The sequence below is a fragment of the Chanodichthys erythropterus genome, chromosome 2, assembly GCF_024489055.1.
Source record: "Chanodichthys erythropterus isolate Z2021 chromosome 2, ASM2448905v1, whole genome shotgun sequence".
Taxonomy (NCBI): domain Eukaryota; kingdom Metazoa; phylum Chordata; class Actinopteri; order Cypriniformes; family Xenocyprididae; genus Chanodichthys; species Chanodichthys erythropterus.
Window position 1 is genome coordinate 22,676,435 of NC_090222.1, and position 18,009 is coordinate 22,694,443.

An 18,009-nucleotide genomic window follows, 5' to 3' on the forward strand; every position below is an offset into this window, starting at 1 on the left:
GTGGGACATATTGAAGTGTTCATTGCATTTTAGTTGCATCACAGCCGTGAGCCATAATGTCCTACTTGCTTGCTAGTCAGATGCAGGTGTACTTAGAGCAAGGGACTTATTGTCTTTGTAGTAATAATTTGATTAGACAAAAATCTGTGTGGTGCAGGATAAGTCATCAACGATAAATATTTTTGGTTAATTTTCAAAAGTGATAAAATAATTTTGTCAACGTTTAGAAGTACACCAGCGTAGAGTTGGTCTCAAAGGTAACACACATGGACTAAAAACTACAAACTCTCACTCATTATGGTCTTTCGTGACCCCGCAGAACTACATTTTCCAGCACATAATGTGACGTCAGGACGTAACTCGAGACGCGCATTACGTCTCTTCTCTTGCAAACCTCTGAATTCCGAGTGGCATAACTTGTACACAGTGAACTGCAGAGACACTTCACATTTCAGAGGCAGTCGAGGGCATTTTTATACTCCTTTAGGATATTTCGTTACGTGAAAACCTTCGGGCTCCGTGTAACAATGGAGGCATATTTACGGAGCTGTCGTGATGTGATTAAGGTAAGACTATGGTACTGTACGCTTAAAGAGAGGGTTACGCGTGGTATGCTGGATTGGCTACTACCATTTTACCCACTTAAAAAGGGGCCAGTGGCCAGTTCTTGCACTGTCTGTGTGATTAGACATTAATAAAAATGTAGTGTTTTTGCCGTATATTATAGCTTGGTGTGAAAAAGAATGTATGCTGCTTTGTTTAACGTACACTCGATATTGACACAAGTCATATGGCATGACGCGCGTGCATAGACCCTGGCCGCATGCGCCAATGACAAGCCACCACATGCATTGAGAGAAAGAGAGAAAGCACATAAGTCTGTTTGTTTACATTTATTATTTCTATAATACCAGTCAGTTTTATTATTTTTTTATACGAAAAGAGTTAACTCGTGTGTTTTTATATCACTTCACTTTATATCACTTTTATAGCAATGACACATGCATGTACACACACACACACACACACATATATATATATATATATATATATATATATATATATATATATATATATATAATATAATATAATATAATATATACAGTTTTGCTATGCTTTCAGTTTAAAAAGATCAGTTTATTAAGCTGATTGGTGCAAATTCGTCTGTAATATGTTGACCATTATCTGGCAGTGTGTTTAGTCAATAAGAAAAATTCCCACTTTTCTAGTTTTACAGCTTAATGTGCTCAGTTTCAAGGATGAAGGTGTCCCTATTTGCAGAGACAATAACACCTGCTGTCCATTGCATATGATCCTGACAGCATCTGTCTGACAGCAGTGCATCTCTGTACCCTAAACACTGTTGTTTTAAACCCAAACACCCTGACACCTGTGCTCACCAACTGCTGGGCAGATAATATGAAGTCCTGTGTTTACTTTGAGACTCTCAGCTCATGGAAGCAAGCAGAGATGGGTTCTTTAATTCAGTCAATGATTGAAGGAATTGTTCGGTTGCACTTGTGGTTAAAGTGCTTTTTGTCTGCATTGAAGCATGAGGTTGCAAATAGAGCGGACACTGGAGTTCTGCCCACTCTGACCCAAGACCCACAGGTTCTGTACTGTTTACTCACCATCCCGTGGTCCATTTCACATTGCGGTGACTAACTTCCTGCGCTGTCCCCTGGCCATGCACATATGGACATGAATAAGCATGTTTTTCCTGCACTTCCCCATCTAAGAAGGTTTTTGGTGATGATTATCACATGAGAGAGAGGGAGTTTGCCAAAATCTCACCCTAAACAAGCCTCGCCCCTGGTCTGTGCCAGCTGTGAGCTCAGTCAGTCTGTGTTGACAGTCCGTCGTTCAGTATTTAAAACAAACCCCAGCTGGTTGCCCAGATCAGAGTACATCATTTAATGCTGACGTCACAGATGGCTTCTGTATTCGGCTGGAGTAATGGAGAAGGCCAAATGCTAATTAACGCTGGACGAGGAGTCATCATGGAGAGAGATAAAAGGCTTTATGGAATCCAGGGTGATGCATTCAGTGTTATTCTATTAAAATTGCTCTTCATCTTACAAGTGGTCCAGTAAATAGACTTCAATATAGAGTTGTGGGTTCTCAAGCTCCAAAAAAGAAAGAAAAAAGCATATTTTAAGTAACAAATGTAGTTTATAATAACTACACTATTGTTTGAAGTTATGGGTCAGTATTTTTTCTAGAAATGAATCCTTATTTTTAGCAAGAATGCATTTAATTGATCAAAAATGACAGTAAAGACATTTATAATGTTACAAAACATTTCAAAACATAAATGCTGTTCTTTTGAACTCAAAGAATCAAGAAAAAAAAATTATCAAAAAAGTTTGGTTTTCTCAAAAATATTAAGCAGTACATCTGTTTTCAACATTGATAATAAGAATTTTTTCTTGAGCACAAAATCAGCATATTGGATATTTTTCTGAAGGATCATGTGACACTGAATGACTGCTGGAAATTCAGCTTTGCAATCACAGGAATAAATTATATTTTAAAATATATTATTTAAAATACAAACTTTATTTTAAATTGTGATATCTTACAATTTTACTTTTCTTATCATTTAAATGTATTATATAATCAAATAAATGCAGCCTTAGTGAGTATAAGAAACTTTTTTCAAAAACATCAAATCTTACAGCCAACAAACTTTTGAACAGTAGTGTACAGGTGCTGGTCATATAATTAGAATATCATCAAAAAGTTGATTTATTTCACTAATTCCATTCAAAAAGTGAAACTTGTATATTATATTAATTCATTACATACAGACTAATATATTTCAAATGTTTATTTCTTTTAATTTTGATGATTATAACTGACAACTAAGGAAAATCCCAAATTCAGTATCTCAGAAAATTAGAATATTACTTAAGACCAACACAAAGAAAGGAGTTTTAGAAATCTTGGCCAACTGAAAAGTATGAGCATGTACAGCACTCAATACTTAGTTGGGGCTCCTTTTGCCTGAATTACTGCAGCAATGCGACGTGGCATGGAGTAGATCAGTCTGTAGCACTGCTCAGGTGTTATGAGAGCCCAGGTTGCTCTGATAGTGGCCTTCAGCTCTTCTGCATTGTTGGGTCTGGCATCGCATTTCCTCTTCACAATACCCCATAGATTTTCTATGGGGTTAAGGTCAGGCGAGTTTGCTGGCCAATTAAGAACAGGGATACCATGGTCCTTAAACCAGGTACTGGTAGCTTTGGCACTGTGTGCAGGTGCCAAGTCCTGTTGGAAAATGAAATCTGCATCTCCATAAAGTTGGTCAGCAGCAGGAAGCATGAAGTGCTCTAAAACTTCCTGGTATACGGCTGCGTTGACCTTGGACCTCAGAAAACACAGTGGACCAACACCAGCAGATGACATGGCACCCCAAACCATCACTGACTGTGGAAACTTTACACTGGACCTCAAGCAACGTGGATTGTGTGCCTCTCCTCTCTTCCTCCAGACTCTGGGACCTTGATTTCCAAAGGAAATGCAAAATTTACTTTCATCAGAGAACATAACTTTGGACCACTCAGCAGCAGTCCAGTCCTTTTTGTCTTTAGCCCTGGCGAGACGCTTCTGACGCTGTCTGTTGTTCAAGAGTGGCTTGACACAAGGAATGCGACACCTGAAACCCATGTCTTGCATACATCTGTGCGTAGTGGTTCTTGAAGCACTGACTCCAGCTGCAGTCCACTCTTTGTGAATCTCCCCCACATTTTTGAATGGGTTTTATTTCACAATCCTCTCCAGGTTGCGGTTATCCTTATTGCTTGTACACTTTTTTTCCACCACATCTTTTCCTTCCCTTCACCTCTCTATTAATGTGCTTGGACTCAGAGCTCTGTGAACAGCCAGCCTCTTTTGCAATGACCTTTTGTGTCTTGCTCTCCTTGTGCAAGGTGTCAATGGTCGTCTTTTGGACAACTGTCAAGTCAGCAGTCTTCCCCATGATTGTGTAGCCTACAGAACTAGACTGAGAGACCATTTAAAGGCCTTTGCAGGTGTTTTGAGTTAATTAGCTGATTAGAGTGTGGCACCAGGTGTCTTCAATATTGAACCTTTTCACAGTATTCTAATTTTCTGACATATTGAATTTGGGATTTTCCTTAGTTGTCAGTTATAATCATCAAAATTAAAAGAAATAAACATTTGAAATATATCAGTCTGTGTGTAATGAATGAATATAATACACAAGTTTCACTTTTTGAATGGAATTAGTGAAATAAATAAACTTTTTGATAAGGGCTGGGGCGATGTATCGCATGCAATTGTCACGCGCATTTCGTCAGTAAAGCCGGTTCCCTGATTACCACTAAATCGCCATCACCTGCTTTCAAATGGAGCGCCATTTAATAAACAGAGCCGTAGTTCACTGACAAGCCACGCAATATCGCGTTCATTATCGAAGATGAATCGCTTTCGATAATGAACGTGATATTGCGTAGCTTGTCAGTGAACTACGGTTCGACAATCGCATGCGATATATCGCCCAGCAGTATTTTTGATGATATTCTAATTATATGACCATCACCTGTAGTTTTTATTCATTTTTATTTCAGTTGTTTGTTTGTTTGTTTGTTTTAATACATGAAGTCAAACCAAATGAAAGTGGGAAATGTTGCCTTAGGAACTAGCTGAAATAAAATGTTTTCATTTTTTATTTTATTTCAATAACAAAATGTTTTATGGTTTTAGTTAACTGTAATTACCTTTGTTAGGAACAACACTGAAATTTAGGTGATTGTGCTCTGAAAATCTTCAGTGTCCTCCACCATATCTCTCAAATCTTATTTGCGCTTCTGTATGGCTACACGGCTACTTCCATACTGTCAGTTTTTGGGGTTGACGACCACATTTACTTACAGGTGTCTCGAAATGTCCCGTTCACACAGAAACATACAGTAGCTTCTCAAATACTGTCTGTATGAATGTGCATTGGGAGTCAATCGTGTATTCTCTAAACAGTGATATCAAAGATGGCGACATCCAAAGAACTGCAGCAGAAATCTTCATTAACCAATAGCAGCTTTTATATCTAGGTGGAAAGCAGAGTATTTGAGTCACACTTAGAACACAAAACTGAACAGAAACAGTGACTGGATTTAAAACCTTCCGATGACACACAGCTCATATCTAGTATCTAGACATAACAAGCTGTCCATTCCGGTTCCGTTCACACAGCGTGGGTTTTCCGAGAATGCGGTTGTGACGTAACCATATTAAAGACTCAAATACAGAACTGACAGCCGATTCTGTTGCTTTGAACATGGCCTATATTCATACTTGCTGTGCTATTACAAGATATTATTTGACATTGTTGACTTTAAAATGTCTTCACATTGCAAGTTTGAATATGTGGAAGCGCAAATGAGATTTGAAAGTTATGGCAGAAAGGAAGATTTTCAGCTAATAACAGACTTGCATTTCAGCTCTGTTCCTCACACAAATATACCATTTTGCCATATAGTACATAGGTTGTATGGACTACTTATATGGAGTTTCTTCTTTGTCCTTTCTTGATAACCCTTGATCACTGTATGGTTTTATTGTATGAACAAGAGCAGTGTCGACACCTTCTTTTATGTTCCATGGAAGAAAGAAAGTCCTACAGGTTTGGAACACGAGAAGTTGAGTAAATGATGATAGAATTGTAATTTTGGGGTGAACTATCCCTTTAAGAACAAATACTAAACATAATAAAATGAGTTTTGTTGTCATCCATGTTATCATCTGTTTAAGGCATACACTGCTGTACTATATCTGTTGAGAAGCCACAGAATGTGTTTTATCTTTGACATTGACAGCCAGTGTGAGGTGCGGTGCAATGATATAGAGTGACAGGTTGATCATAAGTTCAACATTGTTTGTCAGATGAAGCTCTGAATGGAGCTGGAAGTCTTCACATTCTATTGGATGCATTTTCAGCCTGTCATGTAGTTTACTTGCTGTAGATATTTGTGCATAAAGACATTTTAGTTTGGTATTTCAGCCTGCGGTTTAATAGAGGCCACCAAAGCCATATTATGAAGAACTAGGCTTGCAGTTATATGTTATGAATTCCTGTCCTATATTAGTCCAACAGCCTGTGACATTATTCTCCTTCATTCTCAGGCTTGTAGTAAGAACAGCCCAGGGCTGCATGTCGTAATGGGAAATGAGGCTTGTGATGTGGACTCCATGGTATCAGCCCTGACCTTCGCCTACTTTCTTTCAAAGGTATGCAACGCCCAACCTAATAAACCGTATTTGCTGTGGTGTTTTTGGAAAGCTTGAGAATTGTCGGAGAAAATAGATGTGATAATTCTGTACTGGAGGTTGAGGATTATTGTTTTGTTCATCATTATTGTTGACCTGTTGTAGAGTCTTGATCGTAAGAGGGTACCGGTGCCTTTGCTCAACATCCCACGGGCTGAGTTTCCCTTGCGCTCTGATAGCACCTTTCTGCTGAGAGAAACCGGTCTGTCGCAAGACTACCTGCTTTTCAGGGACGAGGTGGACCTCCACAGCCTACACAAGAACAAACAGCTGACCTTGACCCTGGTTGACCACAATGTTCTGCCCAGGTCAGTGTTCTGTTCAGTAGGACATATGCAATACATGAAATGCACCATGTTCCATCTTCCATCTTCACATAAAAAAAGAATGATAAAGAAGTAGGGGTGTGCGATTATATATAGTCTACGATAATATTGTAATTGATGTTTTAATGATGTGCAATCTGACATTATTGAATATGTCCCTCAAAAACCAAACAGATATATGCCTAGAGAGTGCATACACTGTGCCATTTAGACTTTTTGGTTTAGGTTAGACTGCTGCACCTGCGCATTTTAGAGTGCACTCTCTCACTGTGAGATTTATTCTAAAAATGCAGTATAAAAATGCCCCTGTATTTGAGTATTTGTATTTAAGGCTATATTTATATAATATATAGCAAAGCAATCATTCAAACAGTGTGAAGAGAGGTTTTTGTTTGTTTGTTTTTTTTCCAATTATCAGCACAATTGCAAATGCGATATTGATTTAACAGACACAGTATTGCCCTATTTCGCTGAAAATATTTCCAAACAAAGCCACAGCAGAGCTGTTTTGCATTTCTGAGTAACAAGCGGCAGTGTTTCGTTACTGAATTAATCAGTCCATTTGAACAAATTGTTTGAAATAATGACTCAATGATTCTGCCACCTACTGGTGGTTTTAAGTTGAGTGGAGTAACTTCCTGTTGACATTTGAAGTGTTGTCAAACAAAACAGAGGCTAGCTAGAACCTCCCTCCTCCTCCTCCTCCCCTCCCATGCTTCCTGAAACAGTCATGAACGCGCATTTAAAACCATTCTTGTCGGTTATTGGCTGGAGCGTGTTTATTATGATTTGTGGTCCAGGCTGCACCAGTTTGTTTTTGTTTGCGTTTTTGGAGCTTGTGGCGACTACAGAGACCGCGTTTTTTTACAGTGTGTTCAGGGGACAGGCAGCTAGCAGATAGTGAGGAGATGTTTGCTGTATGTGACAAAAAAAATGTTTTGGCCTAAAAACGCGTGACATCGCTTAGAGGAAATTAAAATTTTAATTTCATATGTCATTGTTTAATTTTTAAAACATCAAAACATTATTTATGCATTTGTAACTGCGGGATAAATGCATTTATACCTCTGAGCTGCATTAAACAATCTGTGTAGATGCATCTAAATGGCACTTCAGATGCAGCTTCTGTATTTCCTCTGCAATGCAAATACAGATTTTGTTGATACTGATTTCATTTGATTGGTAACAGCCCTATAGTGTGTTATTAAATAGGTAAGAAAAAAATTGCCCTCATAAAGGTAAAACTAATCACTGCACAAAATATGAAGAATATCAAAAACTTTAGGAGTCAGCTGTCCACAGCAATCCTAAACCTGCCAAGGTACCAGTACAGGAACAATCAGGAAAATATCATCTAATATTGTTATCCACAAAATCCCAGAAAATATCGATATCTTTTTTTTTTTTTTTTATATCACACACCCCTATAAAGGAGTAAAATTTTAAATAATTAATGAACTTGAGCTATATAGTGAATTTTCAGTTGAATATATATATATATATATATATATATATATATATATATATATATATATATATATATATATATATATATATATATATATATATATATATATATATATATATATATATATAATACTTTGAAAATTATCTTGTTGAACAAAACGTGTATCATAAACTTTTCTTGCTCACCCCCTTTTTTTTTTGATAATCCTTGACTTTTGTCAAGGGAACCAGTGTGATGCTAACTGCCAATTGGCCTATAAAGTGACAATTGTGACAAAGTGTCATAATTCCACCAGTCTATTATGGGGCATTTTACTGCACCATATAAATGTATGTATGTAAATGGCAACCAAAATAAGTATCGGAATGTCTGTTTATATCTACGTTAAATTAATCTAATTAGTCCACCATTAATAGTGACATAAAAAGTCTTTATTGAACCCAACCTGTGACCACAGAAGCTTGATACAAACTTCTTTAATAATAAATCTGTTTTATTCTGTAGTGCTGACAGTGAGCTGGAGGATGCAGTTGTAGAAGTGATTGACCATCACCTCCTACAGAGGCCCTCATCTCCCTCCTGCCCCGTCACTGTGGAGACCGTGGGCTCCTGTGCCACCTTGGTGACAGAGCTCATTGCCCAAAAAGCACCTGAGGTGCTCGACCAACAAGTGGCTCAGCTTTTATATGGTGAGTCTCATGGTGACATGATAAACACAGAGAGGAATGTGAGCTCTCACAGCATGACTGCTGTTCAATCTGCTAGACGCTGTTAGACATCAGATGGGCTCAGCATGGTATCAGTGGCATTTGGCTGGAGCAGATAGATTTGACTTGTACTTGCAATATGATAGAGACGTGAGACGCAGCAGAAAGATAAAATCTTGTTAAGTTGCAGAATGTATTTCTGCCTTGCGTTGACAGGTACCATTATCCTAGACTGTGTTAACATGGCACCTGAGGCAGGTAAAGTCACCCCTAAGGACAGCCAGTACGCCATCTTTTTGGAGAAACGTTTTCCAAAGCTGCCTCCGAGGGGCGCTCTGTTTCAGTCGCTACAGAATGCCAAGTTTGACGTGTCAGGTGAGAGAATCTTTTATTGTGTAGATTAATGAAACAAACTGCTTAGAGACTCATTAAAACTTTAAAGCATGTGTTCATCAAAAGAAATTTCACAATACTGCTCTGTATTTCAGGCCTCTCTACAGAGCAGATGCTGTTGAAAGACATGAAAGCTGCATCTGCTGGGGATCTGAACTTGGCTGTCAGTGCCATTTACATGACACTAGAGGTCAGTACTGTTATGACATCTTTCACTTGACCTCTAAAAGCTTCTACAATCTCTACAGCTTGCTATGTATTGAGTTGGATGTTTTTGGTTTATACAGCTTTTAAAAAAAAACTGATATTTATACAGATATTTATGCAGATATATACAGATTTTGATATTTTGCCACTTGCTTTGCATATTTTTTGAAATTTTGTCATTAAAAATTACTGTTTTTTTTTTATTATTATTATTTGAAATATGTTTTTAAAGGATTTAATTACACCCCTAGAAAGAAAAACAAAACCTTTTGGTTGCACTTTATTTTTAAAGTGTTCTTGTTATGGTATAATTATACATTTAAGTACTGAGTAGTAATAATTATCTACATGTACTTACTATAGGGTTTTGTTTAGTGTAAGTTGCATGTAATTATGCATAATATAGTTTTTACTACAGTAACTACATGTAACGTGTACTTTTACTGTAAATTAGTAAAGGACACTGTAAAATAAAGTCTTACCAAACGTTTAACTGTTGTAAAATTCTGTAATGTCCATTGAATTTTTCTTTTTCTTTTGAAATGTCTTCATAATATTGTTATTGTTAAAACAGATACTAATATAATATAATATGATATGATACTAATGTTTTAAACAATAAAATCCACTTTTTACAAGTTATGATGGAACATTACAAATTACTCACAGGAAGAAACTTTTGTGCTTTTTCACAGATTAGTCTATTATCTATTAAATGAGATTCAATACTGAACAATATATTCTTGTGTTCTTAAATATTTTTGGATTTCATCTTGAAATCATATAATACTTGAAATCATAAAATGACATTTGATTCATGGCCTGTTTCATGCTTATGGCTTATTGCAGTGGTCTTATTTTGATCAATGATTAAATATTGGTGATTGTATTGGTGCATCTGTATAACCTCTATAACTTATAAGTTATGTGTGGAATCTCATTGCATGCATTTCTAAAACACTCCGGCAGGACTTTAATTTTAGAAGATCACATGCAAATTACATGTTTGCTCTTGAATGAAGTGAATCTTGTTTTTGTGCTATGTATTTAGCCTCAGTACTTGGGTCCACAAAGAGGAAATGCAGATTCTGAAAAGTAAAGAGCTCTTGTTGTGGGCACAAAATGTGCTCATGTGCCCATCCTCATGACTCATGTGAATTCCTTATTAATACTGAAGCACAACCGAATCCAAGTCAGACACACCCAGACTCACCGCAGGGCTGGGCGGCCTGTCTCACACACCCACTGATTACACCAGACGTTAACCTCCTTGACAGGCTCTTCTGTTCTCTTGTTAGTACACATACAATAGTAAGATAATGTTGCTGAATCAGAACTGTTCACAGTACAGGAGAATGGGAGATTTTTTTAACGTGGCATAAGAAAGTCATAATTCAAAATCAGCCCCAGTATGTTAATTATAGCACACTAAAATGTCATTTTAATACTTCAAAGTAATAATTCCATCAATTTAATGTTTATTACTTTATCATTTTAACTGTCAGGAATAATGTGAGTGGCCATTAAATTTATTCAGAAATTTTTGTCCGATTGATTGACAAGAATCAGAGATGTGTCATGATGATGTTTGACGTATTTTTAAGATAATTTTTTTTTCAGTTACAAATTATTTCATTAAAATACCATAGTCGTAATAAAATATTACTAACGACTGAAAAAAAAAGATATATGTTGGAATACAAAGGCATCAAAACTGTAAAGGGCAGAAGAAAAATATTGGGCATTAAAAATATTTATCTCCAGATCTGTTTGTGTTTGAAAATGTCTCACAAAGTGAAATGATTGTAGTCCTTTTTGTAATGCTCATATGTTAAAAGAGCTGTTCTGTTTTTAGGCTTTTCTTCAGAGGCGTGGCCTACAGCAGGACCTCTGTGAGTTCTGCCACAATCACAGCTACAACCTGCTGGTCGCAATGACAATCTCTTTCAATGACAACAAGGAGCCCTTCCGACAGCTAGCCGTCTACAGTTCCAGCACTGTCTACAGGGAAGAGGTACTCATTATGCTTTACACTTATTAAGGAAATCAACCAACAAATGTCTTCCTTATATACTCTGCATATAATAAATGCAATTCTTTTGAACTTCTATTCATCATATGATCCTGGAAAAAAAGTACTATGGTTTCCACATAAATATTAAGCAGCTCAACTGTTTTCAACATTTCTTGAGCACCAAATCAGTGTATTAGAATGATTTCTGAAGGATCATGTGACACTAAAGACTGGAGCTTTGCCATTACACAAATAAACTACTGTCTTACCGACTCCAAACTTTTGAAAGGTTGTGTATAAATTAAGTTGAGAATCTGTTCTAATTAATATCTTTTTTTTTCTTTTATTTCATAGATGAGTAAAGCACTAGAAAAAGCCAAAACACCCAGTCTGGACCTTAGGCCAATGAGCAGTCCATATCTGGATGTCAAGGCCTATATACAGGGTAACACACTGGCATCCCGCAAGAAGGTAATGCCCATAATCACAGACTTCCTGAAGGATAGGGAAAGGAAAGTGGCTCAAAGTGGAAACATAGAGGACCTATATCTGGATGATGATTCCAATCAGGACCAGAGTGACTCTCAGCAATGTATTGAAGACGCTGGGATTGAGGACGATACTCCATTTCCTCCAACGCCAATGAACAGTCTGGTTGAGGGTTGTCCCTTGGACAATGGCCTACCAAAAATCAGCCCTGAGGTTTTGGTAGAGAAAGTTACCAAGATGGCCAGCATGGAGGACACATCTCCTGAGGGACAATGATGAAGATCTGTTGTCCAAGAGAGTTTTGGATAAGAGGTGGAGAAAAAAAGTTCTTCTGCGTCTTCAAGAGGATGCGGTGGATATACAACAGTGGTGCACCAGGGCGTGAGAATGTAATGGTACTTTTTTGATCTGGTTAACTCACAAAGGTACGATACGGTCTGAAGAGACCATTCTGTTGACTTTTTCTAAGGACTGGTACATGATGATTAAAATGGAGCATTACATAAATGCATCACATATAAATGGTAAATGTCATAAAAATGACTGTAAAATTTCAGGTTTAGTCCATTTATTTATTGCTCGCAGTAGTATTCACATTCGATCTTCTAAATTACTCTATTTCCAGGTAAACGTGAGCTTATTCAGTTCTAAAATTGACAATATACACCCGGTGCAAGTTAGCGACTGACAATTGATAGAAAGAACCAATTCTGAATTAATTTCAGTTATTATACAATTATAACATGGTAGTTATCTTTGCTTTTGGTGCCACTAACATACGTACTCCATTCTTTCTAATATTATAGAAATTATTTTCAGCTTGTCTGCAGACCACATATGTAGCATGGAATTGATTCCCACATATTATTATAATTATTTTGACTTGTCCCTTGATTTGTAAAAACGAATGGAAAATGCATTTACAGTACTCTTACAGTGTTAGCCCAGCAGGCATAAGAATTTTTAATCATTTGGACACTGATATAAACTGCAGGTTTACTTTTTAGCTGGTCATGATTCGTGTTAAATTTTGAAAAATGCAATAGTTGCATATACACTTAGACATAAAAATAAATAAATAAATATATATATATATATATATATATAAAATATTTTCACAGTGCTGCTTGCTTGTCTGCTAGGCTTCCAATGTGCATAAATAACAGTTCCTGTTGGGATGAGTCAAAATGATGATCTTAAAGGATTAGTTCACTTTAAAATAAAAATGACCCCAAGCTTTACTCACCCTCAAGCCATCATAGGTGTGTATGACTTTTTTCTTTCTGATGAACACAATTGAAGTTATATTAATAAATATGATGTGTCTAAGCTTTATTATGTCAGTGAATGGGGGCAACGAGTTTGAAGCTCAAGAAAGTGCATCCGTCTACCATAAATGTACTCCACACGGCTCCAGGGGTTAATAAAGGCCTTCTGAAGTAAAGTGATGTAAGAAAAATATCCATCTTTAACAAGTAATAAAGTAAAATATCTAACTTCCGCTAGACCTCAGTTACATAAGTTGAATAGGGAAGGCGTAGGACGTAGTGTAATCGTTTTGTACTGCGAGAGGCATTACACTTTCTTCGTAAGTTGAATACGTAAGTCGGTCTAGCGGAAGCTATATATTTTACTTTACAAAATGTTAAATATGGATATTTCTCTTACAAACACATTGCTTCACTTCAGAAGGCCTTTATTAACCCTCTTTATTAACGCCGTGTGGAGTATGTTTATGATGTATGGATGCACTTTCTTGAGCTTCAAACAGGTTGCCCCCATTCACTGCCATTATAAAGCTTGGACGCGTCAGGATATTTATTAATATAACTCCGATTGTGTTCATCAGAAAGAAGAAAGTCAAATACATCTAGGATTGCTTGAGTAAATCTAGGGGTAATTTTCATTTTAAAATGAACTAATCCTTTAAATTGATGACAACACTTCATTTGATCTCACGCTGCAGCGGATGTAAATGAAGATATACTGGATTAGTACATGTTGTCATTATTCCCCAATAATATTGTAAACGAGTGATTGTTGGTAAATGAAAAGTGAGTGTAACCCCTCTGTGGCCTTTTGCATGTTATAGGTGTTAACTGACCTACTCCTGGTTAGAATTAGTGCACCTGCATTTTACTCAATGAAATTTTACCATTAACTACCAAAGACCTTGTATTTGTGTGCGAGGCATGTTAAGCATTTGATCAGAGTTCAGAAATTATATACGTTTTAAAATATATAACTTGATTTGTATTATGTTATATTATATAATTTATTTGATTTACGTTTTGAGTACATTAGGGTTAAAAAAATGTTTGTTATTATCATGAACTGTCCTTTTGATTCATTTTACGGCCTTCAGCTTATTAACAGTTATTAGAGATCAGTCACCATCTGGCATTCGTGATCAGAATCTAAAGATTGGATTCAAACTGGACTAGCATTATAATTATAGCATTCATTATAATAGTAAATACAAAAGCTCAGTACAAGGTATTTCAAATACCTAATTGGATTAATCTTATATAATGATGTTTTATTGGACAGTTATATAAATGTTTTTGTTTTTTTTCCCCATAGAACTAGTTTTGTCATGGCTTCATACACACAAAAAATAAAACTGTTAAACAAAATCAGTTTATATCGGACTTGAAACATATTAGATGGTATGTTGGTGTTTTGAGGTGTTGTGTATCTCGTGAATTAACCCTAAGTGATACTGTAGTTTGGTGAGATTTGGCATGGTGACAGCAGAGGATTGCTGCATGCTGCCTCAGGAGAATAAAGCACACTGAATAATGCCAATATCATCATAATGTTGTATTAAATGTTGATTTAATGTAATATGTTTTAATGTGATATGGTTGTAAAGCAGGATATTCAGAAGCACATCCTCTGTCACGTATTTTATTGCCAAGGCCTTTTTGATTTCAAGTATTCCTCAACTCAATAAAACATTTCATATTGTTCAATATTTGGTTTGTTAGCTTTATCTATAGAATTGCAGTTACATTGCAACCTTGTCATTTATTTGATCAAAAATACATTCAAATACTTGCTGTAAATTTTCTACTTTAATATATTTTAAAGGTGCCGTAGAACGTCTTTTTAAAAGATGTAATATAAGTCTAAGGTGTCCCCTGAATGTGTCTGTGAAGTTTCAGCTCAAAATACCCCATAGATTTTTTTTATTAATTTTTTTAACGGCCTATTTTGGGACATCATTAAATATGAGCCGATTTAGGCTGTGGCCCCTTTAAATGCTCACGCTCCCCGCCCACGGAGCTTAGTGCATAAACAAAGTCCACACAGCTAATATAACCCTCAAAATGGATTTTTACAAAGTGTTCGTCATGCAGCATGTCTAATCGCGTAAGTATGGTATATATTTGGATGTTTCCATTGATTCTGAATGAGTTTGATGCTGCTCCTTGGCTAAAGCTAACATTACACACTGTTGGAGAGATTTATAAAGAATGAAGTTGTGTTTATGAATTATACAGACTGCAAGTGTTTAAAAAATGAAAATAACGACAGTCTTGTCTCTGTGAATACAGTAATAAACGATGGTAACTTTAACCACATTTAACAGTACATTAGTAAAGTGTCAACAGAACATTTAAAAAGCCAATTTACAAATATAGCTGCAAGCAGCAATTACGGGGCCAAGCACAAAAGCGGCACAACAAGCCAGCCAACACGGCCGTGAGCATCAGACCAACTGCAACAGTGAGCAATTAAAGACCTATTAGGATCATTTTAGAAAAAATCACGTATACAGTCAATAATAAAGATTTACTGGTTTATCACCTTCCACCAATAGGTGGCGCTATGACCAAATTCATGCGGTATGGTCAAAGTGAGTTGACAATGACAACAGCAAAGTTTGGTGTCAATATGTCAAAGCATTGCAGAGATACAGCTTCAAGAGTGGGTTTTGCATCATGCCTCAAATTCGTTACTCCGGTATATGAAAACGATTTGATGCATCGACTTGAAATCCATACATTTTTGTATGATGAAGATGATACGGTTTGATTTTGGCAAAAATCTAGGTCTAGGAGGAGTTTGAAAAAGTAGGTTTCCTGATATGGGAAAATTGGATATCATTTGACTCGACATGATGCCCTGAATCTAACGAGACCAAATTTATGATTTTGGTCAGACCCATCAGAAGTTATGAGCAAAAATGAGCATTTTTCATATCTCCGCAACAGTAGGAGTACGCACAACTTTCCCACAAGCGGTTCTATGGCTGCACCGAAACACTGCATGATGCCTCAGGTCATGCTTGTGATGACATGTACCAAGTTTGGTCTGAATACAATAAAGCAGTGCAGAGATACAGCTTCAAGAGTGTGTTTTGCATCATGCATCGAATTCATTGCTCCGGTATACGAAAACAGTTTGACGTATCTACTTGAAATCCATAACTTTTAGTCGGCATGGTCTGATGATTTTGGTGAAAAATCGGAGCAACGGTCTAGGAGGAGTTTGAAAAAGTAGGTTTTTAAAGAAAAACAATATGGCGGACAGGAAGTTCAGCCAACTATGACAAATTTGATATCTGTGTTCTAGGCATGACACAAGGAATCAACAGACCAGTATCATTACAATAGGTTAATATAGTCAAAAGTTATTAGCATTTTTGTAAATTTTGTTGTAACTTTTGACCACAAGGTGGCACTGCTCCGAAACTTCTCAGGCTCCTTCAGGGCATTGTGCTGATGACCCATACCAAGTTTCGTAAAGATACTATGATGCGTACGTAAAATACAGCATTTTAGCACAAAATTCAAAATGGCCGACGGCTGATATGGGAAAATTGGTTATCATTCGACTCGGCATGATGCCCTGAATCCAACGAGAAATTTATGATTTTTGGATAAACCCATCAGAAGTTATAAGCAAAAATATCCATTTTTCATATTTCCGCACCAGTAGGTGGCGCTGCGCCGAAACTGCATGATGCCTCAGGTCATGCTTGTGATGACATGTACGAAGTTTGGTCTGAATACGATAAAGCATTGCGGAGGTACAGCCTTATGACTATTTTCACAAACACTACGTACAATTCGTTCACATGTTTTACGAAAACGGTTTGAGTAATCTACTTGAATTCCAACTTTTTGTCGGCATGGTCTGAAGATGATTTGGTTAAATTTTCATGAAAAACGCCCTAGGAGGAGTTCGAAAAAGTAAGTTTTTCAGAAAATTCAAAATGGCGGAAAAATTTTCATGATGGAAAATTACGTCATAGGGTGCATTTGAATCGGCTTGACCCAAGAAATCAGAGGAAAAATTTGTTTCTAGCCCTTATGGTTCAAAGGTTATTAGCATAAACATAAGTGCGACTTTGGACAGCTGGTGGCGCTAGAGGGATTGAGTTAGAGACTCCAAATTTGCTATGGACAAAGGTCAGACTGTCCTCTAACTCTGTGCCAAATTTCACAACTTTCTCGCAAGCGGTTCTATGGGCTGCCATAGACTTCAAGAGTGGAAGAAGAAGAAGAAGAAGAGTACGGAACGCCAACGATTACAATAGGTGCCTACGCACCTTCGGTGCTTGGCCCCTAAATATCACTAAAAATATCATGTAATCATGGATCATGTCAGTTATTATCGCTCCATCTGCCATTTTTCCCTGTTGTCCTTGCTTGTTTACCTAGTCTGATGATTCAGCTCTGCACAGATCCAGACGTTCTGCCCTTGTCTAATGCATGAACATGAGCTGGCATATGCAAATATTGGGGGCGTACATATTAATGTTTATGTAACAGTCGGTGTTATGTTGAGATTCACCTGTTCTTCAGAGGTCTTTTAAACAAATGAGATTTATATAAGAAGGAGGAAACAATGGACTTTGAGACTCACTGTATGTCATTTCCATGTACTGAACTCTTGATATTTGACTATGCCAAGGTAAATTCAATTTTTAATTCTAGGGCACCTTTAAATTGTAATTTATTCCTGTGATGGCTGAATTTTCAGCAGTCATTACTCCAGTTACATGATCCTTCAGAGTAACATTACTTATTATTGCTTAATATTTTTGTGGAAACCGTGATACCTTTTTCCAAGATTCTTTGATGAATATAAAGTTCTAAAGAACAG

General features: G+C 36.7%; 1 protein-coding gene across 1 annotated transcript; it reads left to right on the plus strand.

The window, feature by feature from the left end:
• Nucleotides 1-407: 407 nt before the first annotated feature.
• On the plus strand, nucleotides 408-14,841 carry prune (prune exopolyphosphatase). Its single transcript, XM_067405028.1, has 8 exons — nucleotides 408-566; nucleotides 6,145-6,249; nucleotides 6,394-6,596; nucleotides 8,587-8,771; nucleotides 9,006-9,164; nucleotides 9,278-9,372; nucleotides 11,245-11,403; nucleotides 11,758-14,841. The coding sequence occupies exons 1-8, from the start codon at nucleotides 528-530 to the stop codon at nucleotides 12,166-12,168; spliced, it is 1,356 nt and encodes a 451-aa protein (XP_067261129.1). The 5' UTR covers nucleotides 408-527; the 3' UTR covers nucleotides 12,169-14,841.
• The last annotated feature ends 3,168 nt before the right edge of the window (nucleotides 14,842-18,009 follow it).

Bases quoted from the DNA above. Each gene is read 5' to 3' on its own strand.
- prune (XM_067405028.1), top strand. From the start codon at position 528: ATGGAGGCATATTTACGGAGCTGTCGTGATGTGATTAAG. The intron at 6,250-6,393 runs GTATGCAACGCC...GACCTGTTGTAG, and splicing joins TCGCCTACTTTCTTTCAAAG to AGTCTTGATCGTAAGAGGGT. The intron at 6,597-8,586 runs GTCAGTGTTCTG...TTTATTCTGTAG, and splicing joins GACCACAATGTTCTGCCCAG to TGCTGACAGTGAGCTGGAGG.